A 27,359-nucleotide genomic window follows, 5' to 3' on the forward strand; every position below is an offset into this window, starting at 1 on the left:
TGCTTGGAAATGGGCTAATCTCCTGTTTGGGTTATCCAGAGGTCAGGTGAGGATTTCTTTTTTGCGCTCCCCATAGTGCATGGGTACATAACCTGCAGACATTGTAGGCCGGAAAGCAGAAGCTGCTGAGCCCAAGAATGGCACGAAGTAGCATGTTTTGTTTTGTTTTAATTCCTGTCTTATTGCTGTTCCTCCTCTGTCTTCTTTTAGATTTTTTCCTATCCTGGTACCATCCTAGAGTTTGATCGAACATACAATGTATGACAAGGACAGAGGCTCTAGCACTATCATAGTCTCCTACTTCACTTTGCCTTTTTTTTTTTTTTCCTCCCCAAAAAGGCATCATCCCACTGTTTTCTGAAGTTCATGTGGAAACCTACTTTACACCGCGGTTTTCCAGGGCTGCCCCTGTTGCCCTGTCACAGCAGGCTGGAGCTCAATACGCGCTCAGGCAAGCATAGCGGTCACGAAGCAGGCCTTGGCGGGCTGCACGCTGTGAACTCCTGCCTCACTGAATCAGCTTCTGTGTGTTTTTATAACTGCCTCTTTTTTTTTTCTTTCTTTCTCTCTTTTTCTTTTTTTTTTTTTTTCTTCCTGTTAATTATGCCCCAAGGCTGTGGAAAGACAGCATTTATCTGTTGAAACAGACTAAGCAGCAAGTGTTCTGACATGTTTATCAGGCAAATTGTACCTGACAAAAGGTAATTACACATGCAATCAAGTCCAGCAGTAACTGGGTGACTAGGGGTTAATAAACTGTTTAGCATGAGAAATATTCTGCTTGTGAGCAAGGAGAGTGGGCCAGAAAGGCACAACTAACTAACAGTGATATGTTTTTTTTTTTTAAAAAAAGAGACTTCTGGCAGATTATGTAGATTTGCGGAAAGATAGCAGCAGGATATTAGATGTACAGCTTCTCATTTTTATCACCAACTCTTGCCCAAATGTGCAACAAAGCAATTTACTAGCACTGGTGATACATCAGAAGAGATAAAAGCAATATTCGAGCTTGTACAAAGCTACCAGGCAGGATAGTTTAGAATTAGGGGTGCTTCAGTGTTGCCAATCTTGTTGGTATTGTCAAATGGCTATAGGAGCCGTTTCCTTCTGTGGCACCCATATCTGTTGCTGAGCTGACCATGGATAGCTGGTTCCCAAAGTTGTCTTCACTTCCAAGCTTCCAATCAGTTGCCCAAAAGCAAAAAAGGAAGAGGCGTTCAGATGGTATGTGGGGATGTGATAGAGACTCAGTCAACGTTGAAGAGCTGCGTGCTTGAGTCAAGCATTTCCCAGTGCACAAATTTCTCACGTAATTACAAGATGGCCTAAATAGAGGGCTACGGCTGAGCTCCTCCAGACTTTAGGTAACAAAAGACAAAGCACTACTCAGTGATGACTACAATTAATTTATATCCCCACATTGCCATAGATATTGGGAAAACGTAAGAGTTCTGAGCTGAGGAATAAGTACAGATTCCCTATTTGAAACTTGAATCCTCTCCATAAAGTCTTAAGACTTTTTTTCCTTTTGGTATTAATATAGTTATATTTTGCATTAGACAAATTCATGTCTCGGATGTCAAGTTCTTGAAGCAGGACCTCTTTAACTGAAAAAAACAGATCAGTATCTTCTATGATAATGTTGTGTTTAAGATCAGAATTCTTCTAATCAGAAATAGCAACAGTATCTTTGGCATGATATAAATATAACCTTCCTTCTTCTGTGTTGTTTATTTGTTTTTTGTTTTTTTTCTAAATGCTGTTTATTTCAAGCAGGGAGAGCTTATGTTAGACATATAAAAGGCATTTAGAAAACAGATAGACAGGAACAGAAAGATTCAAGTGTAGAACAGCAATGAAAGTTATATATGTATATATTATAGATGTATTATAAATATGTATTAGAAGTTATACATGATTAATAATGGGGTGCTTTGAGAGGGCCATACTTGTTCCCATACAGTGAAAGGAATATGCTCTGTGGTCATCAGCTGTGATATTCTCAGGATGTTGGATAAGATTCCCCTCCATGACACTTCTGGAAGAGGCAAACCCCACAGGCGAGGCAGAAGGCTCCGCTCCCGCAGCCAAGTGTGCACAGCAGATCTGCTCTCTTGCTCATAGGACACCATATTCTGCTTCCTTCTAAAACTCTCTTCCCAGGTATAGCTTTGCTTGTCTTAGCTTATTCTCGTTTCCCAGGGTTGTTATGGGAGAATATAGATAAAAAAGAGAGTTGAGTACAATAATGCCATTGTCCTCACCTAGCAGTGTGCCTATATCTGGTTTAGTGGATGCATCGTGTGCCTATATCTGGTTTAGTGGATGCATCACTGTGCTGGTTCTGCTGAAGCACAGACAGGTGTTTCCTCAGGTCTGTGTGAGAAGCTGACAAGCAGCTAATGGCCTACGCTGCCTCCAGACTCTGAGAGTAAAAGATTTCTTTCTGCCCGGTTTGTAGTATTTCCTGTATATGTCAAAAAAAAAAAAAAAAAAAAAAAAAGAGATGCATGGAAGAAGCAGGCACATCCTATTGTAGCTTTGAAGCACACAGTGCACGTTCTAACCTTGGAGTAGCATGTGGACACCCAGTAGTGCTAATGAGATGTGTCGCACTGTAGGATTTTGATTGATTTTTAGGAAAATATTTATTGCTAGGTCCTACTATGTGCACTTATTTCTCTTACTGCAGTGCATGTAAATGTGGACCTTCCCTTGCTAAATAATAACTGTCATTTTCAGTTACTGTCACAGTCATGGTAACAGTTTTAGTAGAGTAAATAATAGTAGGGGAATGCTGATTTAATTTGGCCTTTAATACCATTATTCTGGTCACCACAATAAGAACCAGTATCATAGGACCAGCGAATTCTCCTGTACTTTGTACTTTACAACTGTGAAGCCACAGGACGAGTTGACTTGAACTTATATGCCCTAAATGTTTTGATTAGTTGTAGCTGATACCTTTTTTGGCAAAATTAACGTTTTTGTGATGGGACTTGCCCTTGAAATATTTTTTTCTTTTTATGCATTAATGGTAATTACAGTATTTAAAACCTCAGAGTTTTATAACCTTCTTTTATTTCAATGGGATTTAACATATCCCACATATTACATCTCTGTAATATGAGTCATGTCAGTATGTCAAGCCAAATCCGCAAATTATTTCCATTATATCTGCACCTTGAATATTGTGTAACATTACCAAACATTGTTCCCTCTCCTTGTGGTTTTGCACACACCTGGTCCTTGTCACATTATAAGATCATTTTAATATGCGACTATTGTGAATGAAAATACAGTAAAAATATAGGGGGATATTGTTTTCTTTTCATTTCTGGTGAAGAGATGGGCAAAAGTTAGTTTTTCAATATAAATTTCTTGAAGATATCTGTGTGCATGAGTTTTTTTTAAAAAAGGCTTTTTTTGCATTTTCATATTTTTCTGTTACTTTTGAGAAACCTTAAGTATGAATTTTGAGCTATCTCTATCCCCTACTGGACTAATATTAATTCACCAAAGGATTAGGTGGGCCAGTGCTTCATTATCAGCTTTGTATTTTCAGGAGTACGTTCACATCATATGAAGTAGCCCAAATAGTTTTTTCTGCCTGTGAGTGAATGGAGCATCTCCCAGCTCGTGGCCAAGAGCAGAGCAGAATCTGGGGCAGAGCTCAAGAGGAGTTTTGTACGAGTGGGTTGGAGCTCTCCCATACGTGTGATGGAGCAGCAGCCCGTTTCGACTCGTGTGTGCTCGCTGGGCTGTTGCTGTGCACAGCCCGCTCTCCTAGTGAACCGGCGCTTCCCTGTCCGTTGGCTGAGTCCGTGCAGGTGATACGAGTGGCCAGGACACCGACCCGAAGCGTTGCACTCCGGGCAGCTCTTGCCTGCCCACGCAGCGAACAGTACACGCTATCAAAACCCATTACGCACAGCAATATGCTGCAGTCCAGGCATGCAGCCGTGAGGGGGACAAAATGCTTGATGCAGAATTGTGCACGGCAGCAGTCCAGGCCTCCTGCATGTTTGCTTGGTCATGCTGCAACCCCCAAACCTGTGCCCAGGAGGAGGGAAGGGAGTTATGATGGGGTTACGATGGGATGTATCTCGTGATTGCAGGTCTCCGGTGCTTCATGTGGTCTGCTGCACATCGTGGTGACTGTTTTAGCTTAAAATATTTAGTAGCATGTGCCCTCTGCTGAACATGTTTCCAGTGGCGTTCACCTCACCGGAGCCAGGAACTCCTGGGGATGGGCAGAGTGTAACCTTATGGTCTCTTGGGACATGGTTTTACTTTGTGAGTTGCAAAGCAGCAGGCTGCATGGTCTGTTTGGGCCCCTGAGTGCCTATCTGTGTTTAATCAGATGACAGCTTAGGTCTAATCTGCCACCCCAGCCATCACTATCACGCCTGAAACACAATTTGATGACTAATTCAAACACTGGCAGTATGGTATGAAAATTGCTCACATGTTATTAATAGGAAGGTTTCTTTAAACTTGTCAACACTTAATTTTATCAGTGGTCAAAGGCTTTGAGTTACTCATTACTGAAGAGATAGAAAACCTCTATGTTGTTTAGGATTAATCTGGAGTCTTCAATACAGATGTTACAGCAGGTGTAAGAAATTAAATCTTTTATGTTGGTTTTGCTGAACACAACCACTGCAAGAACATTGCTTGGTCCTTTCCTATGAGCCATCTTCCATGTGGAGCCCATGCCAAGATGTCTGGTGATTAGTGTTGCGTATCAGCGCGCTCTGGCCCCTTCTCTGGGAGAGAGGGAGAACGACGTCTCCAAGTGACCTAGGGTCTGTGTTGCTGTTGGCTTTGCCCTCCTCATCTTGTTTTGCATCTGCCCATCCCCTTCCCCGTCTTCTGACCATGGCTTTTGAGTGTGTCATAAAGCATCTGTGAGCACTGGGCACTACTGACTACTTTAACGTGGGTAATCAGGTGTGGGTGACATGCAGCAGCAAGTAAGGCCAAGGGGTTCGCAAATGCCGCTAGTTCCTGGGTTATCAGAGCCTTCTGGGTCACTGTGAGTGCAGTGACTAAAGGCAAGTGTCTCCAGGTCAGTAGGATAGTTGATGGTGAGCATCCTTAGAAAGCAGAAAGGACTATTTGCATTTGATCTTGAAAGCTGTATGGATATGTAGCCAGGAGAGGATCAAATAGTTTCCTTGCTTCTTATACACCTTTCTCCAAACTGCAATATTCAAGTATAAAATCTAGTTGGGTGAGAAACATGCTGAGCATTTTGTTGGTTCCCAGAGGGCAACTGAGAATTAACTGCATTTTCACACAAGACTGTATTACAGATAAGGGATGAGTTACTAATTAGAAAACAGCATTGATTTTTATTAGATACTTTATTTCAAAATACTAGAAAAGAAAATGAGAGGTGCAGAAAGGTTTGGAGAAGACTAGGAAATAAACTCGAAGCTGTGGAGACCAGTTCACACTTTTATTTTGTAATTGTATCTCTGGGGAAGGGCATGACTGGCGACCCCTCGCATTTTCCCAGGGTGAGCAGCCCTGAGCGAGACGATGTGCTGAGGCACAGTCTGCAGGAGGGAGGTCAGTGCTGCAGTGCTGTCACTGCTGTGCTCCAGCTTAAAGACAGAAGTGAACGCTTTAAGTGGAAAGGGTTGTATATTTAAGCAGTGAAGCAGTACAACCTGCACGAGTTTATATAACAATCTTTGAAGTGGTTTTGTTGCTGCAAATCCCTGCCCACCACACTTCTCCCTGATGTTACTGGCATAGTCAACCTCCAGGCGAACCATGGACACAGCTTACCCTGAGGGCCCTGCTCAGCAGAGCAGCCCTGGGCACCGCCAGCCAGGGCCATGGGACTGCGGATGCCTCCCCACACCTAGTTTAGCAGCAGGCTTGGCTACCCCAGGGCAGCCAGGCCCTCCCAGGCCCCCATTCAGTTCTGTGCCGGGCTGAGGCCAGGCAGCAGATCCCGCGGAGGCTGCGAGCACCGTGGCATTGATGTCAATATGAGCGGGGACCCGCCAGCCCCCAGCCTGCCGGCCTGCAGGTTGTCATGGGAATTGCTCCTCTGAGCAGCACCCAGGCTGGGAGCCCGGCCCCCGCATGTCTCCGAGGAGCCCCGGTGGGAGCGATTTTGGTTCTCCAAGGGGAACGGGCTTCAACAGTGCTGGTCCCTGGGTGTTGCATCAGCCTAGCAGAGCAAGCAGCAAGCTGCCTTGCTGGATGGCAACCTCAAACAGAGAGTCAGAGACCCGGCCTGAAGCTGCGGCCGGATGTGGAGGCTCTTTCCCCCTCACCCTCCGCCTAAGTGGTTGGTTAGAGTGGGAAGCACAGCCAGGGCTCCCAGCAGAGTCATGAGGATCGGTCCCCACATGGACAGTCCGATTGCTTAATTCATCAAATTGAATCTAGGTGAACCTCTGTTTTAAATTACTGTGAGTGACAACAGCAACAACTGTCCCTGTCTCCCTCCTCATGGTAAAGCGAGCCCCCAAATTACCAGCGCGTGAAGCCCATTAGTGCCTCCTGTTAGGGCTAAGACTGCACATCTGCCTCCCCACTGCACGGCGGGGCCTGTGAAGCTTTAGAGGAGCAAACGCCCCAGAAAGGGGCTGCATGCGAGGGGCCGGGGCTTCCTGGCCACAGAGCCGGCCCCGGGCGGCTGCTCCGCGCCCCGACCCCGCCGCTCTTCCCCGCAGCTCCTGGACCTCTTCATGGTGTGGGACTGGTCGACCTACCTCGCTGATTACGGGCAGTCCACGTCCAAGTACCTGCGCGTCAGCCCCAGCACGGCCCTCGCGCTCCTGGAGAAGTGAGTGCGCGCGGGGGGCGCCGCGAGGGGCTCGGGGGAGCTCCGGGGGGCTCTGCGGCGCCGCGAGGAGCTCCGGGGGGTTCCGCGGGGCTTCGGGGGGCTCTGCGGCGCCGCGAGGGGCTCGGGGGAGCTCCGGGGGGCTCCGGGGGGCTCCGGGGACCGCGGCGGCGGCGCCGCGCGGGTTTCCCGGCGCCGGGAGCCGCCGATCCGCCGCGCTGAGGCGGCGGGAGCCGCGCGGGCGGCGGGCGCGGAGGCGCCGGCACGAGGAGAAGCCGCTCGTGGCGGCCGGGCTGAGCGCCCCGCGTTTCACGGCGCCCCTTGCTAACCGTGTCCTCTCTCCTCGCCTGCCCGCCGTGGACGTGCGCCTCGCAGGGTTCACAGAGGGTACGTATCCGCCCCACGTATTTGTTTTATTTCCCAGATTTTCTTTTAATTCGTTGATGCTCGAGGCTAGCAATAACGGTGTCGGGCACATTGGTGGTGAAAAAAAAACACTTATTCGGAGAGCGTGGGCTCACCATGGTCGTAGATGGTACTAAGGGATTTTTTGTTTTGCTTCTCAGACAACTGTAGGGCCAATTCCCGCTAAAGGGCTATTTGCGAACGTTTGCAGGCGATTTGCAAAGTAATTATTTGTTAAACTTCCACAATATGGAACTTGTTTTAAGAACATATAAATACGGCGCTTGTAACCTTTCAGTTCTTATTAATAAAAAGATCAAAAGAAGAACGAAAGTAAGCCTATTTTAATATATCTTTTTCTTCTCCTAATATTTCTAATGTCTGTGTCCTTTGCTCTTGTTTTTTTTCTCTTTCCTCCAGAATGAAAGACACTAGCAAAAAGAACAATATTTTTGCTCAGTTCAGGAAGAATGATCGTGACAAGCAGAAGCTGATAGAGACCGTAGTAAAGCAACTTAGGAGTTTAGTGAACGGTATGTCCCAGCACACATAGGTCTGGTAAATCAGCTACATGTACCTCGTCATGCCGAGGGGTATTTCTTAGCTGCTCTTTCTACTGAGCAAACAGTGATATTCGTTAGGACGCTGGTTTGAGCAAGTAAAGGCAAAATGCAATGGATGGCTTGTACACAGTGTCTTTAGTAAACAATTCTTTGTTATGTATTTTTAATGGATTGAATGCTATTTTATATATTGTAAACAAATGGTGAAAAATGAGATTGTACAATAAAAAAAAGCAATCATTGTACATGGAACAGTTGAACTGTAAATATTATTTAAATATAGCTAGACTGGATGTCCAAAATCTTGCTCCAGGTAGGAATTATTTGACAGATGACTCCTTAGTTGCGGTTTTCTGGATAAATCCTAATTTATTGGTTTTTGTTCGGTTGGTTTGGTTTTTTTTTTTTATGTTCAGATACTTGCATTTCAGATGCTGCCTGTCATTTTCCTGCATAAATGTATATTAGCCTTAAAGTGATTGGACATAATTTTGTATACCAGATTTTATAGTCTGGAGGTGTGAAAGAAAAAAAAATCTTTTTTTTTTCTTTAGTACCTTTGAAAACTACCGGAGAACTAGACTCGATGCTTAGTCAACGTTCGAGCTCCTAGGCTTTGTTCTCCCGAAGCGTTTTAGTCTTGCGTTGGTGAATGTAAATAACCCTTTCTGTTCTTTACAGCGTGACTCTCTTTGCCCGGTGTTGTTTCTGTTCCTCAGGGGCACCGTTTCTGACTGTACTTTTGCAAGGGGCAATTTTGCCGCCGCCGGGGGGTCCCGGGGCGCCCGCCCCGCACCCCAGCGCCTAGCGGGGCTCCTTGCGCCGCCCCTCCTTTAGACGCGGTGCGAATGTCCGGCGAGTACGAACCAAATGCAACGTGTAATTAAAAAATAATGTACATCTCGCTGCATTTTTAAGTTATTGACGGTCTAAATACAGTAATATAAACGTTACTCGTATGCGTGTCTAATTGCGCTGCTTCAGACGCACCTTGAGGGGGTGGGAAGGGTGCGTGCGTGGCGGGGGAGCGGCCCGAGGGGGCGGTGAGGGGCTCCCGGCGCCGGGGCGGGGGGAGCCGCCCCGGCCGCGTCCCCTTCAATCAAGGCGCGGGTCTCTCGCGGCGCCAATCACCGCACTTGGCCGCGCCGCTTAAATATGCAGCGGAGACGTCACCTCCGAAGGTGGATCGGGAGCAAGTGGCCAATATCGCTATAAATGTGGCGAGAGGCGGCGAGCCGGGCGGGCCGCCGGGAGCCGGCAGCACCTCGAGAGCCGGTCCGGGCCGCGGGGCGATGCCGGGCGGGCTGCCCTGGCCCGCGGCGCCGCTCGCCCTGGCGCTGCTGCTCGCCCTGGCGCTGCTGCTCGCCCTGTGCCGGGCCCTGTGGGCGCTGCGCTGGAGCCTGAGCAGGGACCGCGGCTGCGCCCTGCCCCTGCCCCGCGGCTCCATGGGGTGGCCCTTCTTCGGCGAGACCCTGCACTGGCTGCTGCAGGTAAGGCCAGGGGGCGCCGGGCAGGCGCGTGGAGGGGCCCGCGGCAGCCCCGGCCTCACCGCCAGCTCCTCTCGTCCATCCACAGGGCTCCCGCTTCCACAGCTCGCGGCGGGAGCGCTACGGCAATGTCTTCAAGACCCACCTGCTGGGCCGCCCCGTGGTGCGGGTGACAGGCGCTGAGAACATCCGCAAGATCCTGCTGGGCGAGCACACGCTGGTCAGCGCCCAGTGGCCACGCAGCACCCAGATCATCCTGGGCTCCCACACGCTGCTCGGCTCCGTCGGCGACCTACACCAGCAGCGCCGCAAGGTGAGCCCCGCAGCCACCCTCACAGGACGTGTGGGCCTGCAGGCACCTCCTGCTCAGGCTCAGGCCTCGGCAGTGCCCTGCAGCTCCCCCCTTAACCGCCTGCCTCTGTCCCCCCTTCTCCTCCTAGATCCTGGCGAGAGTGTTCAGCCGCGCTGCCCTGGAGAGCTACCTCCCGCGGATCCAGAAGGTTGTGAGCTGGGAGCTGCGGGGCTGGTGCATGGAGCCAGGCTCCATCGCAGTTTATTCCTCTGCTAAAACCTTAACTTTCCGCATTGCAGCTCGGATTCTGCTGGGACTCCGTCTGGAGGAAAAACAGTTCAAGGACCTGGCCAAAACCTTTGACCAGATGGTGGAGAACCTCTTTTCCCTGCCCCTGAACATACCCTTCAGTGGGCTGCGCAAGGTACTGCTGCCTGCCCCGCTCCCTCTGGGCAGCGGCACTGGCCTGGGCCCTGCGACATGCACCCCCGTGTCCCCAGGCCCGTCACGCGGACCCCGATGGGCCGGGGCGGCCCCTTCTGCAGCGCCCTGGGCCATGCTCAGCACTGCCCAGCAGCCGCCCCTCCGGCCTCCCTTCTCTCACCCACTCCTGCTCCTCCCCTGTGCTGTACAGCGCGGGGCTGCCGTGTGCCTGGATGAAGCCTTTCCCCCAGGGTGAGTTTCAGCTCCTCCGAGGCTTTAGTTTCCACTAAGCAGCTTGTCAGGCCCCTTCTGCTCAGGTTCTCTGTGTGCCCGTAGCCTGCTCTCCTTCCCCAGCGTGTGTGTTGTCCATGCTGGAGCAACACAACCTGTCATGTTTGGACCTCTCTCATCTTACCCTGCCTGGGCTCATGCCAGCTCATGGTGGGGGGGTCTGTGGGCATGAGGAAATGGCAAGTGGGCGCAGCAGGGGCCTCTCTGCGCACCTCGGAGCAGGCGCAGGGTGCGAGAGCCACTTGCAGTCCTCAATGTCTTCTCCCCAGCAGCAGAGGACGATGAGGAGGCCTGGAGGAGAACATGCCAGAGGGACAGTTTCCTGCCTCCTTGAACGCACTTCTTCCCTGCTGGATTTCCCCTTTTGGCCTGTTTCCCCACACCCCCGTTCCTAGTATGGGTACCGTGTCCTACTTCTTTCTCTACGCAGGCTTTGGGTTTTCCATCCCCTCAGGCCCGGTGTTGCTGCAACCCAAGTCTCCTGGCTCCTTCAGCAAGGTCTTGTCCAGACTCCGAGATTTCCACTCCAAGCCCTAACCCTTTCTCAGCGAGTCCTACTTCTCCTCCAGCTTCCTCGCAGCTCTTTACGCTGGGTCACAGCTCATGTTCCTTTGTCCACAGTTTCCACTTGGAGGTTGCCATCGGCATGAGCTTTCACCATCTCTCCCGTTCCTCCTTCTCCTCTTCCATCAGACACAGCCTGTCTGACCCTAAACCAACCTCTTCAAGTTGCATATAGCTCCTGATTCCTTTCCTGCTCGCTGTCCTATTTTCTTCACTCAGTCTTTTGCACCTCAACTCTGAGCCCTTGTATCTCATTTCCAGCCCCTGGTCCAGCCACTCTTTGTCCCAAACTTCTGTTCCTTTAGGCTTTTGAGGGAGGCATTGTGCTTCAGAGCCGTACTCTGTCACTCAGTTCATCCCCACTTTGCACAGAGATCTTCTGAAATGTTTTGCTGCTTAGGAGAACAAATCTACTGGAGATTGGGTATGATTAACGTATACATGTAAGCTATTATATTCTGGAAAAGCCATGCATTTGTCACAGTATCAGATCTTCCTTGCTTCCTGGGCTTAATTTTGCTAAATCGCCTCTTCTTGTTCCTTTGAATGAGCCTCTTTTGGACCTAACAGACCATGAATTGGTTCACTGCAGGTCCCTCTGCAGCCAGTCCTGTGGGCTTACTGCTGTCTTTTCCCCACAAGGTGTTTCTTAGGACTTGCTGTGTTTGGTTCACAACAGAAAGTCAAACAAATCTGCAGCAGTTCACCCAAAGACAGAAGGATCACACCAAAGCAGTGCATCTTGCAAGGCTTTGGGGCTGGGTAATTATGGATCAAGCAGATTCTGCTGTTAACTGACCCTGGGATTAAAGACAACCACATTTTGAGTCCCAGGTCGCTCTGGATGGGGTTGGTTTCTAAGGCTGTCCTGAACTGTGTCTGCCTTCTACAGGGAATCAAAGCACGGGACATGCTGCACAAGTACATGGAGGAGGCTATACAGGAGAAACTGCAGAGAAACAACTCAGAAGGTCACAGCGATGCTCTGGATTTCATAATAAACAGTGCCAAGGAGCATGGCAAAGAATTCACGATGCAGGAGCTAAAGGTAAGGAGACTCTTCCTTTGCCGTTCCCCTTCTGACTTGGTGGTTGTTTGGGTGAGGGGAGGAGGGTCACGCAGGGTCCCACATCAAGCCCCTGGCTCCTGCCCTCCTCTTACCAACTCTGGGGATACCATCTCCAATGCATGCAGGAAAGCTTGGACTCAGTGTGCCTTGCTATGTGCCTGTCTCTCTGTGCCAGTTGCCATGGAAAACAGCCCATTTTCCTTCTTGAAAGTGGCACTCAATGTACTGAAGAGGGCTGAGGGTGGATGGGTACCTCACCTGGAGAAGGTGCTGGAGCAAAGGGGGTGCCTAAACAGCCCTTAGCCCTCGGGCAGCACCAGGGTGTGGTGGGCAGCATACTGCTTACATGGTTCTCTAGGCTTGCATCTCTTTGCAGTAGTAAAGAATTGGTATCTAAGAGGAGAATAAATACTCTTTAGCATTTCCTCCTCATTGCCTCCTGGCTTCATCCTGGTTTAGAGAGGATGCTATTAGGGTTATGCAGCTGTGATAAGTTTCTATACATCACAGTGAACTAAAAAGGCTCTAGATACTATTATCTGAAAAATATTGGAGCTAGTTGTGTGTTCCTTAGTGTGTAGCATAGCAGGGCCTATAGATAATGTGACCATATTCCTCAGTGCTGTGAGCTCAAAAATCTCTGAGGTCCCAAAATACCCCAGATCAGCCCAGAGGTGAGATGCTGGATTGTGAATCAGTCTCTATCACCTAGTCATTAATTATATCATGTAGCCTGGGGACTTTCATGCTGCGGTGATGGACATGAGCCATCCCCATGACTTAAGAGTCAACTCCAGTAGTCCTTATGGAAGCAAATCTACCAACTGAAAGTAAGGGGCATTTTTATCAGAAAACCTTGAAAAAAATGGACTTAAGACCATATAATTCATATCTCTAGGTCATTCTGTCAGTGAGAAATATGCAACTAAATTTGTATGACAAGTTTTGAAATTGTTTTTCATGGGTATGTAGCTGAATTCGGTTTAAAGCTAATGAACATGCATAGTGTTACTTTTTTATCTAGTTAAGGAAAACTGTCTCAAGACAAACGTTTTTAAAAGTGAAATATGTAAATAATTCTAATGTGTTTGAAAGACAGTACAGAGACTACTAGATACAGTTAGAACGAGTACATATTCAGCGCAGTAAACAGGAAAATCTATGGCAATAATTGCCAAATCAAAATGAGAGTGAGTACAATTGACCAGTCTATTAGTATGTACATGTACGTTACACATCATGTCTCTGGCTGTGATCACAAATGGACAACAGCAGTAGAATGTTAAATAAAACGCTTAGTGAAGTGTCAGTGACTTAAAAGGACTCAGCCAGGGGATTCAGGTGGTAGCAGGTTCCTAAGGTGTTTATACCCTCACAGTTACAGACTTTCTACCTTGTCTGTATCTAACAAAATTACTTGCAAAGTACACTGCATGTACTTGTAAATATGGTGACATTGTGCACTGTAATAAAACAGAGTAGAGCTCTCATCCATTGAAAGGGTCTAGTTTGGTCAAAAGTTCAGAGCAAGTCATGGCTACACAACTTGGAGAGATGCTCCTAACACCAGCAGATACTAGTTAGCAATTCCTGTCTTGTTCAAACAATTTGAAGGAAGATGTCGCATTTTCTTACACAGCCTGTGATTTGCAGTGGTGGCATGAACTCAGCTAGAGCCTAGCAATACAAAGGTCATTAAAAATGTAACCCTTTGCCACAAGTACCGTCTTAAAAAGATTAAAAATTTGAAAGGTTTAAGAAAAAAGAAGAGCTTGCAGAGTAGCAGCTGTCAGTGACCGAGTTGGTGAGACAGGCATGATCTGCCCGAGTCCCTGGTGAGGAGCCGGGCTTTAGCACTGGGCAGTAGTGAGGGAGCTGTGGGAGGAAGCAGCCTCCTCATCGCCGGCTGCATTGGTGCTATAAAGGCAGAGGGAAACGAGCAGCTCGGTGTCGCATCCTGCATAGCAGCACGGTCAGAAATGGATGCAGAGAGGCATAAGGGCTGGTATTTCACTGTGCAGAGTCTGCCCTGAAAGCCTCCTGTGGTAATCAAATGCTCTGATTTTTAAATGCGCATTGTGAGTCTAAGAGATGCATTTAATCTTGCTGTGAAAGCAGAAACTCTTAGTAGTGGCTGCAGGAGACTGCGGGGAGCAGGGGGAAACTGTCACTTCACTGTCACTTCAGGTATTTTATTCCATCTGAACATGCCCTTGAGAGCTGCACTTTGGTGAAAGCCCCTAATGTCCAGCCAATACCTGGTGCTGGGGACCAGTAGCGAAGAATAATCTCCGTTATATTAGCCATGGCCTTCCTCCTCGGCATCAGCCTCTGGTCTTCTCCCATGACTTTTGCATCCATCCAGGCCCAGCACTGCCAGCCCCATGGCACAGTGCCACGGAGATTTTCAGATAATACTGTAAGTTAAATCCTGACTATACTGAAGCCAAGGCAAGGTTTGTTTTTCTATTTTCCTTGTGATTTCACAGGGGTCCAAGGTTCACTGACATTATTTTGGCAATTTGCCTTTCGTTTCTCCGTTTTAGTTTGCTGGCGTTGGAAGCAAGTGTGAGGCTTAGAGCTGTTCCTGCCATGTTGTTTTCCTTGGCCTGTTGCTGGTGTCCGTCCACCCCTGAAGTGACTGCAGTGCTGCTGGGGCGGGCGGGGGGGTTGTGCTGAGCATCCCAAACGGCAGCTTAGCCACTTCCATGCATGCTGGAAATGGCAATAGTTGGTATTTTTAACCTAAACATTTTCATTTTGGCTTCCTGCAAGGATAGGAAAAACAGTGTGATCTTTCTGTAACTTTGCATGAGTTGAATGTTGGTTCAAGGCTGCTCTAGCTATAAGCAACACAGCCAAGCCAGCAGGCTGCCAAGGGCCTTTAAGTTTTGGGGGGTTATTTTGCAGTTTGTCACAGGGCAGCGCCTGCAGCAGCCTGCTGTGGGCTGTGCCGTGGAGCCCTGCACCGGGTCTATCCCGGGCAGCGGGGATGGGCGTCCGCAGCAACGCAGTTACGGACACGGCTGTGATGTGTTTGAGCCAGTTAACCTCCAAGCTCCTTATGGACACCTCCGCTATGGAGCTATCAGGAACGCTGCCATCCTTCAAGCTATTAGACTTAAAAAAGCAAAACAGTTATTTGCCAGATCTGTGGATCCCTGTGGAGTAGTTCCCTGCCAGGACCTCCTGGACTGACTTGCTACAGCAAAGGTTTTTCTGCTGTTGGCTCTGCTGGCTTGAGGTCCTCCTCTGCACAAGCAGATGGTTGATTTTAATAGGAGTGGATCAAATGCAACCTGCCTGAGCCAGGGCATCTAGCACATACACACTGACATGCAGCCTCATGACGCCCCATGGGCCAGAAAGGCTGGGCACCAAGAGCAACTGGCAGATGAAGTCAAAAAACTTAATGCTTGGAGAGAACTGTAGTCAGTATGCTAAACTGCATGTTGTGATGCCTGTTAAAATTTGTTAATGTTGGAAGGATGACTCAGAAAGGCTGAGTTGGAGGTGACGGATATTCAGCTGGGTTTCTGTGTGAATGCCTTGGCAAGTGGATGTCCTGTTCTTCCATCTCTCTCTGTGATGGGTGAATAAGGATTTCTCCCCTTTTAGTCCCTGCTGACCCAAGGTGGGCACAAGTTTGTGGAGAAGAGCAGGGAAGCCCTGCACAGAGATGAGACCCCCCCAAAGGCAAAAACAGCCTGAAATCATGGCCAGATTATGTCATTCAAGCCTGTCCCCTTCCCTCCTCTCCCAGGAGTCAGCGATCGAGCTCATCTTTGCTGCTTTCTTCACCACGGCCAGTGCCAGCACCTCGCTGATCCTCCTTTTGCTGCAGCACCCCTGGGCAATTGAGAAGATCAGGCAGGAGCTGGTGTCCCATGAGCTGCACGGGCAGTGCCCATGCTGTGCCGACACAGGATCCTGCCCCAGCACCCTGGGCACGCGGGGCCGCCCTGGGGAGAAGCCGGCGCTCCTTGATATGGCTGAAGACGCTTGTGAAGAGCTGAGGTGGCCGCCAGGTGTGATGGGGGACAAGGAGCCCAGGGATGGCTGCTTGCGGCAGCCGCCTGCCCTGCAAGCGTCCGGCCCTGCCCCGAGCGGCGCCGGGCACAAGGAGGCACCGGGGCCGGGCTGCCGCTGCGCAGCGGACCTCAGCCTGGAGAAGCTGGGCCGCCTGCACTACCTGGACTGCGTCATCAAGGAGGTGCTGCGCCTGCTGCCTCCCGTCTCCGGGGGCTACAGGACGGCGCTGCAGACCTTCGAGCTGGACGTAAGTGCCCCCTGCGCTAGCGCTCGGCGGCTGCCCCCCGTGCAGAGCTAGTGGCGCGGGCGCCTAACGCTCCCCCTGCTCTCCCCCCCAGGGCTGCCAGATCCCCAAAGGCTGGAGCGTGATGTACAGCATCCGTGACACCCATGAGACAGCTGCCGTCTACCAGAGCCCCCCCAGCGGCTTCGACCCCGACCGCTTTGGTGCCACCCGGCTGGAGGCTGCCGGCCGCTTCCACTACGTGCCCTTTGGCGGCGGGGCGCGCAGCTGCATCGGCCAGGAGCTGGCGCGGGCCATCCTCAAGCTGCTGGCCATTGAGCTAGTCCGCACGGCCCGCTGGGAGCTGGCCACCCCTGGCTACCCCGCCATGCGCACCGTGCCCATCGTGCACCCCGCCGGCGACGGGCTGCACCTCTACTTTCGGCCTTCGCAGCCCACCCACCATAGCGAGGACTGAGCCAGCAGCACGTGGCCCCTGGCTGCGGAGCCCCTCATGCCACCTTCAACACCAGGGAGTAAAGAAAAGGTTTTTGTTGTTGGTTTCCCACCATCCCCCTCCATCTTTGTGGCCCCCTGGGTAGGGGGGACCTGCAGAACACTGCCCTCCCTCCCAAGCACGGGGTGCTTCAGCTGCAGCCCCCAGCCCTGGGGGTACCATAGGAGCAGCAAGGAGAGCATCCTGCCTCACCGTAGCTTTTGAGAGAGGGGGAATGAGCAGGAAAATGGTGTGGGGAGGAGGCATCACTGCAGACCACCACCACCCTGCTCTGCCTAACCCAGCATCAGCAATAGCTAGAGCAATAGGGTATAAACACATCTTTATTGTGAACATTTGACCTGGTTCCTGCACTGCCCCTTGCAGCAGGCACAAAGCGGCCGCATCCTGTGGTGTTCCAGTCAGGCAAAGCGCCGTGTCCAAGCGCCCTGCTGCTGCTGGGGCCCGCGGCGCAGTCCTCATCTGCAGTCGCGCTGCTCTGCTGCCACCCGCGCTGAGGGCAGGGAGCCTGGGGGAATAAACGCCTGGAAAGGGAAACTTCTGAATGCCACCGCTTCAAGATGGGAACTTTGTGCACCTGCTCATGCTGTTGGCGTCACAAGGGACATGAGGAAGGCAATGGGCAGAGGCTCAGCAGCTGCCTGGGCTGGACCCCGACCTCCTGCAGGTGCAGGGTTGAGGACCTCAGGTGCTGGACACCTGCCTTGGTACAGCACCAGCCAGCTTTCTCCTAGGAAATGAGTTTGGGTTTGGAAGTGAGTCCTGGTGAGGACAGACCTTGGGAAAGTACCTGGCCACATGGGGATAAGTTTCTAACTCGTTCAAGCTTCTCACTCCCGGTCCGGGAAAGCTGCTGCTCACCTCACAGCAGCCGAGGAAACCAGGGCCTGTCCCCACACGGGCCACCGTGAGGGAGCCATGGCCACGAGGGCGCCAGCGCTTGCCTGGACGTGAGGCTGTGGCAGAGCAGCTCAGACAGTCTCTCCATCCCCTCAGCTCCTGCCTTTGCCCCGCTTCAGCACCTGCCCAAAATAACCCTGTTGCAGTCGGACTCGCTGGCACATCGTGACTGCGCTAGAACCCTGCATCGTGGTGCAGCTGGCCCAGCCACTACCTGGGGCAGAAATGTGACTCCCAAATGTGACGGGTCAAATCTGGAAAAGGTTTACCAGCGAGGCTGAGTTACGTGCTGTTGGCAGGTCGACCTCTGTAATGATCCTGAGCCCCTGCCCCTCCTGACCTTGTCCCAGAGGCGAATCCTTCCAGCTATCAGAGGTGCAATCCGGAGGCCGTGGCTGCAAGTGGCAGTGACCACTGTAATTAGCAGGAGTTGCTGATGTGGCTGTGACCTGTGGGGGAACAGGGGTTCCCAACCAGGGCAGGGCCAGGGCCCTCAGCCCCCAGCATGGAGCAGACACGACCAGGAGCTCCCCAGCACCATGCTCAAACATTACAGCGAGTACTAGTAAGCCCAGTAGCTGCCCACTGAGACATGTACGGGAATGTGGTTAAAAAAAAAAAAAAGGGAGGGGAAAAAAAAAAAGGTTGAAACTGATTTTGTTTCCAAATAAACACAAGCATTTTCAAATGAAGTGTAATAATTGTTACACGTAATCAAAGTTCGTTCATATTAGGCTGTTAATTTCTTGACCCCCTTCCAAGATGTTTTTAATTATCTCTTTCACTCTTCCCCATTTGATTCTCCCCCGGCCGGTGGTGGCCGCGTACGCAGCTGGGCAGATAATAAAGGCTTCCTGTGGCAATTATCGGTGCTTAGGCCACCGTATCTCGTTATTTTGATAGACAGTGAACTTGGCGCGGTTGCCGGCCGGGTTCACGCAGATGTCACGGTCCGTGTTGTAGGTCACAAGCGGGTCAGCGCCCGGCGAGGGGAGAGCGGCGGGTCAGGGCGCGGCCGGCGCTGAGGGCCGGTGGCCGCGGGGATGGGCGCGCTGGGAGCAGGGAAGGATCCCGGCCGCCGCGCGAGCCTGCCGCTAAAAAAGTGTCTTTAAAAATGACAGCGCGCTCTCAGCCACTACGCACGCAGCTCCCAAGGGTTCTTGGAGATCACGCTAGAAGCAAGAAAGGAAAACGGCCAGAGGAGTGCGGAGAGAGAGGGAAAAAAAAGAGAGAAAAAAAAAAAAAAAAGGCGGCGAGCACTGCAGTTAATTGGCGGTTCCTGCAGCCGCGCTCCGGGCGCCCCTTCCCGGCGGAGCGCGGGGCGGTGCCGGGAGCCGTCGCGAGCGGCGCGGCCGCCGGGACCCCGCGCTCCTCCCGCCGCTGCCGCCGGGCCGGGCGGGCAGGGCAGCCCCCGGGCGCAGCCGCTGCCCCCGAGCGCCTCTCGCCGGGCAGAGGAGCGGCGCGGCGGGCTGGGTGTTCGCTTTCCGCGCTCACCTCCCTTTCCCTCGGTGACCCGCGGTTGAACCTGCATCGGGAGGCCGCGACGGACGGCAGCCCGCTACTCCTTCCTCCGGGGACGGGCAGAAACACAAGCCAGGCCTTCGAGGTGAACCAGGGGGCAGCGGCGGAGGCTTCGCCGCCGCGATGCCTCTGCCCGGCGCAGCCCCCGGCCAAGCGCCCCGTCCGGAGCGGGCACCGGCCCCAGGCCCGCGGCTCCCGGGCAGAGGCAGCGCCGGCTCCGCCGCTCCCCAGGCGCCGCCGGGAGACAGGAAGGGGCTCCGCGCCCCTCGGGTACCGCGCTCCGCTCCGCGCGCCTCGGACACGGGCTGCGCGCGGGCGGAGCGGCGCGTTTCTGTCGCAACCTGCCGCTCCGCGGCGATAGATCCGCGGGGGCAGCCGGAGCCGTGGCCGCGCAGAGCGAGCGCAGCCGCCGTCTACGGCGGGAGGATGCGCCGAGCAAATAGTTAAAGATTTCGGGGGGAGGAGCCAGGCCGCAATCCGCAATTAAAGATGAACTTTGGGTGAACTAATTTATCGTATCAAGGTGGGGTGGGCAGCAACCTGGGAAGGGTATAAAAAGCTGCGGGCGGCGAGCGTGGCCCACGCACTTGGAGCTCCCGGGGGGCTGGGCGGGACGGGACGGGACGCGCTGAGCTGCCCAGCCCAGCTATGGGCTTCTCCGCCCTGGTCGCCAGCGCTCTGTGCACCTTCTTGCTGCCCTTGCTGCTCTTCTTGGCCGCCGTCAAGCTCTGGGATCTGTACTGCGCGAGCGGCCGCGACCGCAGCTGCCCGCTGCCGCTGCCCCCGGGCACCATGGGGCTCCCCTTCTTCGGGGAGACGCTGCAGATGGTGCTGCAGGTAAGCGAGGCGATGCCGCCCGCAGCCCAGCGGCGCCCCGGCGCCTCCTTTCGCTGCAGGAGATGGGGTTGAGCAGTGGCTTTGCCGGGCTCCCGTGCCCAGGTGGGGAAGAGCGACTGTCACCGCCTCTCTTCCTCTTTTTTTATTTTTTTTTCCTCTACCTTCTTCCCCTCCTCTCCCTCCTCAGCGGCGGAAATTCCTGCAGATGAAGCGCAGGAAATATGGCTTCATCTACAAGACGCACCTCTTCGGCCGCCCCACGGTGCGGGTGATGGGCGCCGAGAACGTGCGGCACATCCTGCTGGGCGAGCACCGCCTCGTCTCCGTGCAGTGGCCCGCCTCGGTGCGCACCATCCTGGGCTCGGGCTGCCTCTCCAACCTGCACGACGGGCAGCACAAGCACCGCAAAAAGGTATGGGTGGCCCCGATGGTGCCCGGGCGGGCAGCGGGTGCCCTGCAGCGCCGTGGCTCAGCCCCTCTCCCCTTCCTCCCTCTCCTCCTCCCCGGGCAGGTGATCATGCAGGCCTTCTCACGGGATGCCCTGCAGCACTACGTCCCCGTCATCCAGGAGGAGGTGAGCGCCTGCCTGGCACGGTGGGTGCGTGCCGCCGGGCCCTGCCTCCTTGTGTACCCGGAGGTGAAGCGCCTCATGTTCCGCATTGCCATGAGGATCCTGCTGGGCTTCCAGCCCCGCCAAGCCAGCCCCGATGGTGAGCAGCAACTGGTGGAGGCCTTCGAGGAGATGATCCGCAACCTCTTCTCCCTCCCCATTGACGTGCCCTTCAGCGGGCTCTACCGGGTAAGGCTCCGTGCATGCTGGGGGCAGAGGGGGACCTGGCCCTGTGGGTGGCCCTGAGGCTAAGGCCCGCGGCCTCCTGCCCAGGGCCTGCGGGCGCGCAACATCATCCATGCCAAGATCGAGGAGAACATCCGTGCCAAGATGGCCCGCACGGAGCCCGAGGGTGGCTACAAGGATGCCCTGCAGCTGTTGATGGAGCACACGCAGGGCAACGGGGAGCAGCTCAACATGCAGGTGAGAGGCTTGCGCTCAGGCCCTCAGGGCCAGATTTGGCTGTTTCCACCTCCCGCTTTTCTCCCTGGCGGCAGCGTGCTACCCGTAGGGAAAGCATGGAGAGAGCAGGTGCTGCCTTCTCTCCCCATGCAATGAAGCAGCTCGGGCTGCACCCCGTGTCCTGTGGGCACGGGCCGCCCCCAGGCTGTGGGAGCGAGCGGGAGCACAGGAGCAGGGCTGCACCCCAGTGGGCTGTGTCCCGCGGAGCAGGGAGCCCAACACCCTGGGGCACCCGCTCCAGCTGGAAGCACCGCGCAGCTGCTCTGTCTCCCTCAAGGAAGGTGGCAGCCTGGACCTTGGGGAGACATCATTTGAGGCCTGTTTCACCCTTCTCTGCCTCCCCTGCAAGGAACTGAAGGAGTCTGCAACAGAGCTGCTCTTTGGGGGCCACGAAACCACCGCTAGTGCTGCCACATCGCTGATCGCCTTCCTGGGGCTCCATCACGATGTCCTGCAGAAAGTGAGGAAAGAGCTGCAGGTGAAGGTGGGTGCTTCCCTGGAGTTGCTCCACGGGAGTGGGTGCTGCCAAGCCCCTGGGTCTGTGCCACATTTGGGAGTCCCCTTGGCCTGCATGGGGCAGAGCGCCCTGTTTGACCATTCAGCAAATGCCACGGCAGCACCTCCCTTCCTAGGGCTTGCTGTGTGGCTCTCACCAAGACAAGCAGCTGGACATGGAGGTCTTGGAGCAGCTGAAGTACACGGGCTGCGTCATCAAGGAGACCCTCAGGCTGAGCCCACCCGTTCCCGGAGGATTTCGGGTTGCGCTCAAGACCCTTGAACTCAATGTAAGCAGGGCTGGGGCTTGGGCTCGGCTCCTTGGGGCAGCCGCAGACGCCTGTGGATTTGGGGAGCAGAGGGGCTATAGGGAGGCCTGCAGGGAGGTGGGTCCAACAACCCAGCCCATGCCAAGGCTTTGGCTGATCAAACAGGTCCTGGCACTCAGTGACTCTTTTCTCTCCCCTTGGACAGGGCTACCAGATCCCTAAAGGCTGGAATGTTATTTACAGCATCTGCGACACTCACGATGTGGCAGATCTCTTCACCGACAAGGATGAATTTAACCCGGATCGCTTCATGGCTCCAGCTCCGGAGGACTCCTCTCGATTCAGTTTCATCCCTTTTGGTGGGGGCTTGCGGACCTGCGTAGGCAAAGAGTTCGCCAAAGTCCTCCTAAAAATATTTACAGTGGAGCTGGCTCGGAGCTGTGACTGGCAGCTGCTCAATGGACCTCCTATGATGAAAACTGGCCCGATAGTGTACCCCGTGGACAACCTGCCTACCAAATTCATAGGTTTCAGTGGCCAAATCTGAGGGGTCAACGTCTCTGGCTGGATTTCTATAGCATCTAGTATGTACAAAGTAACTTTTTTTTTTTAGTGACAAAGGCCTTTAAATATTTAAACTTGTAAATGTTTAATAGTTATTTATGTCTTCTAAATATTTCAGAAGGGTATGATATTTTTTTCCAAGCACTACAATTATGGGTCTCTGATTCATAATTAGATAATGTTATTTCTATAGAAATAAGTCTTCCTCTATTTAAAAATGTTATTGAAAGCTGACCAGCTAAGTGTTTGAAGACATTTCAGAACAGTATATGTATTAAGAAATATTCTTAAAGACATTTGAAAAAAAAAAAAAACAGACAAAAAAACTGTAACTAGATACTCATCCAAATTACCTAAATGGTTATTGTTTGAGAAAGTTTTCAGTATTACTTGTGTCTAGATCTTATGTTTAATGTGTGAATTTTAAGCTGATAATAAAGTTTATTTTTGAAGATCCTCTGTACAAAGATCTGCCTGTATATTAGAGAGTAGCTTAACTAGCTGAAATGGGTCTAAAGGGGTTTAGATGCGAGGTCAGATGTGGTCTTGTGAATGATTTGTTCTCTCCCCATTAGGTTCATAACTTACTTCCCCTTGCCCCCTCCCCCATATGCACTAATGTGGCTCTCACTTAAAAGAGGTAAAATGTTTTGAATTTTACCCTCTGCAAAAGCAGTGTGAAAACACAGAAACTCAAAAAAAAAAAAAAAAAAAAAACGCTCTACCACATGCCATGACTTTTCTCCAGCATGTAAACTTGGGAGACAGTAGAAGAAGAGCCTGTACTGAAAGCCTTTCTCTATAGCTAGAGAAATTGATTGAGAAGAAAGTATTTCTGAAAACTCTCCTCCCACTTACACCAGGCCTGTATAAACTGGCCCCTGGATCTTGTTGTGTGTCCAGTCCCCTGTCTATGATTGTTGACTTATGGAGGTACCGTAAGTCAGGACAGCATCAGCACCTGGAGCAAATAAAATCTGCTGTGATTTCATCTCTCCATGCCACTGCTGAGAGCAGGCCAGAGATAGCACACACGGCTCCTGCGCAAACCTCTTCCCTGGAATTCAGCAAAGTGAGAACTAAAAGGCAGGCACTAATGTGAATTGATTAACAGAGAATCAACTGTTGAGATGCAATTCCCTAGGGCTGTGTAAGCAGGACAGATAAAATGCCCTAGGCATGACCTCTGTTTTGGCTTAACCATAAGTTTTTTTTGTTGTTGTTGTTTGTTTTTTTGAGGGTTTTTTTTGCCTTTTTTTTCTTTTCTTTATTTCTCTGCACCCCCACCATCACTACACCTATTAGTCTTCCCTCAGAAGTCAAATAATGTTGGCTGTCTCTATAAACAGCTATAAAGAAAACCAAGGCAATTCAGTGTCACAAACACAGCACCATATAGAATAATTTAATTTTTTGTTCTCTTCTGGAAAACAGTATTTTTTTCTTTAAGTTTTCCCAAGATTGACATTAAGGATGAAATTAAGCTGCTCTAAAACCCTGCAGATGTTTAATAGCATCTATGACTTTTGTTTGTTTGTTTTTTTAAAGGAATGTCTCTCATTCATTTGATATGTGCTTAAAAAGTTAACCAAAACATGAACTTCATAACATAAAACATTAGATAAATCCTATGTATGATTAAAAATGAGTATAGCTATAACCATTTTTTTTTAATATTAGAATGCAAAACCTACTCTTTTTAGATTGTACCTGAGTCTTCCTGGCAAAGTTTAAGATCTTAAGTAATTTTTACTGTGCAAACATCCTACCCTAATGGGCTTTTCAGCGATTTGATGAATAACCTAAGTTTAAGACCCCTTTATTACCAGTCTACTAGTAGAAAAGCATAAATGTTCCTCCTGATTCAGAGATGATCCTGAAATCTGGGTAATGCTAAGGCTCCCGCTTTGGGATTCCTTGTTCACACGTTCTTCTTTAACAAAACAAAATTGCAGACAAAAGTCTAGAAATGCTTTACTTATTTTTAACTGAAGACTGCTAGTTGAGGTTTACGTATGGGGACTGATCTCAATAATATATATATATATTTTTTAAGAGCAGGAATCCAAGCGATGTCTGAAGAATATATGCCCTTTTCATAGTGTAAGTTTCAGACTGTACATTTCTCTGATTCTTTTTTTATTATTATTTTTGAGTCATTTGCAATGCTTTTATCTTTGGAGGGAAACGAAATCATACTTTTGCCTGGACATCTGGGGACATATCCTCGGCTGTTGTAAATCATGACAACATAACCCTAAGTTAGGCACTGCCCCTGTATAATTTATCTCTGTGGTTAAATCGTCTGTCACTGCTGTGTAATTTAGGCATCTCCGAGGTCGCTTTAAACAAGCCAGCGTGAGCCGCGGCGGCAGCGTAGCTGCAGTAACAGGGAACTCAGCGCGGGTTAATTGCTCAAGTATTTGCCCGACTTCTTGAGCAGGTTTTACAAGCCCCGCTAATCCCCTCTGTGCAGCTGGATGTTGACAGGTTGGGTGCTGGCTGTGAACCAGCTCCGAGCAAGAAGTGGCTTTGCTGGCTCGGTCCTGGCTGCACGGGCAGGTGCCGAGGTTGGGATGCTGCACAGGGGGACCTGCGCCCTGGCCACGCATCGCTGCAGAGCCAACCCAGCTGAGAAGTCACCTACCAGCGAAAACACACCTGATTTCCAGCCAGGCCTCAGCCGCTGTGTTTGTGCTGGGGATCAAAGCAACTGGGGGGGAAAGAGGAGGCAGGCAGAGGGGAAAAAAAGGACGCAGCTGCTTTAACCTCCCCGCTGCAGAGAGGTTGTTCCTAGTGCCACCCTCTAGCTTGCATTTTGCAAATGTCCCCTGTATCTGGTAAGTGACTGACTGTCCAAGACACAGAGTCTACAACATTCAAAACCCTGATTTGGGAGAGTGCATCCTCCTTTCTTATAACCAGACCTTTTTGGGATGTCTCATGTTCCTTGTGTTACTTAACATGGCATTAAAAAAAGAAGAATATATATATTTTATATATATATATATATATACACATGTATATAAGCTAGGTCTAGGTTTTAAATTGCAGATGCTGCAGGTGATCTGATGTCTGAAGTGAAAAGCCAAGCCTTATTTGTAGTTATGTGTTTATCCTCTAAGGGTAAGGTGGGCTGCAGGAAGCCCAGCTTCTCCTGTGTGAACCACAGCTCCTGCCAACCAGCAGTATCACCAGTGCTTTGGTTTCTGAGGTCTCTGTGCAATGCTTAAGTTGTGTTTCTGCTTAAGGAGATGCCGCTATATTCATGCTTGAACACAAGCATCACCAAAGAACTACCTGACACTGAGGAAAGTCACTTGCTAAACTGATTCCCAATTGAAAGGTAACGGTATATTCAGAGCAGACCTTTTCAGAAGGTCAGAAGAGGTAAGTGCTGTCTTTTGAAAATGACTACATGAATAAGAAAAAATATGAAGATGAATGCCTCAGAAATAAGTATTGATGATAAAAATGATTTAATTTTTTTTTCAGTTTGTGCTAGTAAAATTATTATAAAAAGACAAGTTGCTGAGCTGAGCAGCTCAGCAGCTGAGCAGAGTTTTTTTTCTTTTGGTTCAGAAAAAAACAGCAACTGAATAGACAATATTGCTTACCTAGGATATTGCACATATTTTTGTGTATTTTATTTTGTGTGTGTGTGTGTGCTATTTCTACAGGAATCTTTCTCTAGACCTTGTAAGATGAGAGACTGACAAAAAGATTGCCCTTCTTTCTTCCCTATTTCAATCTTTCTTATGTTTTCTTATCCTGTTCAGTGATTTAAAACAACCTTTGGAGAGGTACTGAGAAAAATATGTAACAATATTAAAATATTCCATCATCAACTTTCAAGTGGTGCCTTCCTAAGTGCTACAGGAAACTTCTTAAACTGCCTTTTCAAACCTGTCTCTAGTCACCTTTGAAAACAGAATGCTGTTGGCTTCGTTAATCTTACACATCAGCAGAGGTGTTTAGGATGTCTGTTGATAAAGGAATGTGCCCCAGTAGCTTTAAACTAACATGCACAAAATTAGGTCTCCACATCCGTAGCTTGATTTTATGAGGTATAAATATTCAAAAGCTGCTATTGATCTCAAAGGGAACTGCACTGCTCAGACTCCCTGAAAATCCAATTACTTTAGACCTAGTCCCAAAATAGGGATTAAGCAGCATAAGCGTAAGCAGCCTCTGTCTTTCTGTCCTTCTGTCTTTTTTCCTTTTTTACCTTAAATTTGTTATACAGCATCTTTGCTAGAAGAGTCTCACAGGATCCTATAACAAGTCTGACTCTATTCACATAAACCAAACTCTAATCCATTGATTTTTGGCAATGTTTCTGAAACTAAAGGCATTCACAATTACTGTGTTTGAGACACAGTGCTCAGGAGATTACGTTCCAGCCCCAAACCAATTACTTTATTTATGGGTTAGAGGTACTGTGTTACCTATAATCGTCTCCTCTCTTTATAACAAAAAGAAAGTGTAGGTTTGGATAGCATTTGCTAATCCAGAGTTTTATTTGCCAGGTGGTTTGTATTGTAAATTCTCTGTCAAGTTATACATCCAGCATTCAATGTAAAGCATATACAGATTAGTGGCAATGATTTTAAAAGTTTATTAGTTGCAACCATTAGAGTGATAGATTAGGAGTAAGGAAACGTAACCGGCAGCAAGTTTAGAGAAGGCTCATTACCAGACTGGCTTGCTTCACTTGTTTAATAATGTCTTATGAAAAATGTTACATGAGAAGTTCAATGAATAATGCAGCCTTCATTAAGTTATGTAAATGAATGTAACTTCGTGGGTGGGTTAGAAATAAAATATTTAACAAATCTGTTTATATCCAAAGAGTGAGAGCAGGAGAGACAGCACTTAATGAATCTCAGATTTAAATATTTAAAAGGCAACAGGCAAGAAAACTTACAGAGTACAAGATTGTAGGACTGTTTTAATAGGTTTTTACAGCTGGCTTGCAGTTGCAACATAGGCTAGGTAATATATGCAGTGCTTTCTGCACTTTCTTA

General features: G+C 50.4%; 3 protein-coding genes across 6 annotated transcripts in view; all 3 read left to right on the plus strand.

Moving 5' to 3' along the window:
- EXOC6 (exocyst complex component 6) overlaps window positions 1-8,028 on the plus strand; it is an 89,611-nt gene extending 81,583 nt beyond the window's left edge. For all 4 annotated transcript variants that reach the window (XM_088528754.1, XM_088528755.1, XM_088528756.1 and 1 more), the window contains 2 exons: window positions 6,699-6,811; window positions 7,634-8,028. In XM_088528754.1, the coding sequence (XP_088384880.1) occupies window positions 6,699-6,811; window positions 7,634-7,766 (246 nt within the window). In that variant the 3' untranslated portion in view covers window positions 7,767-8,028. The remainder of the gene's footprint in view (window positions 1-6,698; window positions 6,812-7,633) is intronic.
- A 1,040-nt stretch (window positions 8,029-9,068) lies between these two features.
- On the plus strand, window positions 9,069-16,635 carry CYP26C1 (cytochrome P450 family 26 subfamily C member 1). Its single transcript, XM_088528833.1, has 6 exons — window positions 9,069-9,266; window positions 9,352-9,576; window positions 9,704-9,979; window positions 11,726-11,881; window positions 15,666-16,181; window positions 16,273-16,635. The coding sequence occupies exons 1-6, from the start codon at window positions 9,069-9,071 to the stop codon at window positions 16,633-16,635; spliced, it is 1,734 nt and encodes a 577-aa protein (XP_088384959.1).
- Window positions 16,636-19,743: 3,108 nt separating this feature from the next.
- CYP26A1 (cytochrome P450 family 26 subfamily A member 1) lies at window positions 19,744-22,632 on the plus strand. Its single transcript, XM_010211365.2, has 7 exons — window positions 19,744-19,932; window positions 20,120-20,344; window positions 20,444-20,731; window positions 20,816-20,965; window positions 21,354-21,488; window positions 21,637-21,789; window positions 21,974-22,632. Exons 1-7 carry the CDS (start codon window positions 19,744-19,746, stop codon window positions 22,313-22,315), a joined length of 1,482 nt encoding a protein of 493 aa, XP_010209667.2. The 3' UTR covers window positions 22,316-22,632.
- The last annotated feature ends 4,727 nt before the right edge of the window (window positions 22,633-27,359 follow it).

The sequence above is a fragment of the Tinamus guttatus genome, unplaced genomic scaffold (genome assembly GCF_059628265.1).
Source record: "Tinamus guttatus ecotype Peru unplaced genomic scaffold, ASM5962826v1 Tinamus_guttatus_pri_ptg000314l, whole genome shotgun sequence".
Classification (NCBI taxonomy): Eukaryota; Metazoa; Chordata; class Aves; order Tinamiformes; family Tinamidae; genus Tinamus; species Tinamus guttatus.

Bases quoted from the DNA above. Each gene is read 5' to 3' on its own strand.
- CYP26A1 (XM_010211365.2), top strand. From the start codon at position 19,744: ATGGGCTTCTCCGCCCTGGTCGCCAGCGCTCTGTGCACCTTCTTGCTG. The intron at 20,732-20,815 runs GTAAGGCTCCGT...CCTCCTGCCCAG, and splicing joins CCTTCAGCGGGCTCTACCGG to GGCCTGCGGGCGCGCAACAT. The intron at 21,489-21,636 runs GTGGGTGCTTCC...CTCCCTTCCTAG, and splicing joins GGAAAGAGCTGCAGGTGAAG to GGCTTGCTGTGTGGCTCTCA.
- CYP26C1 (XM_088528833.1), top strand. From the start codon at position 9,069: ATGCCGGGCGGGCTGCCCTGGCCCGCGGCGCCGCTCGCCCTGGCGCTG. The intron at 9,577-9,703 runs GTGAGCCCCGCA...TTCTCCTCCTAG, and splicing joins TACACCAGCAGCGCCGCAAG to ATCCTGGCGAGAGTGTTCAG. The intron at 11,882-15,665 runs GTAAGGAGACTC...CTCCTCTCCCAG, and splicing joins TCACGATGCAGGAGCTAAAG to GAGTCAGCGATCGAGCTCAT.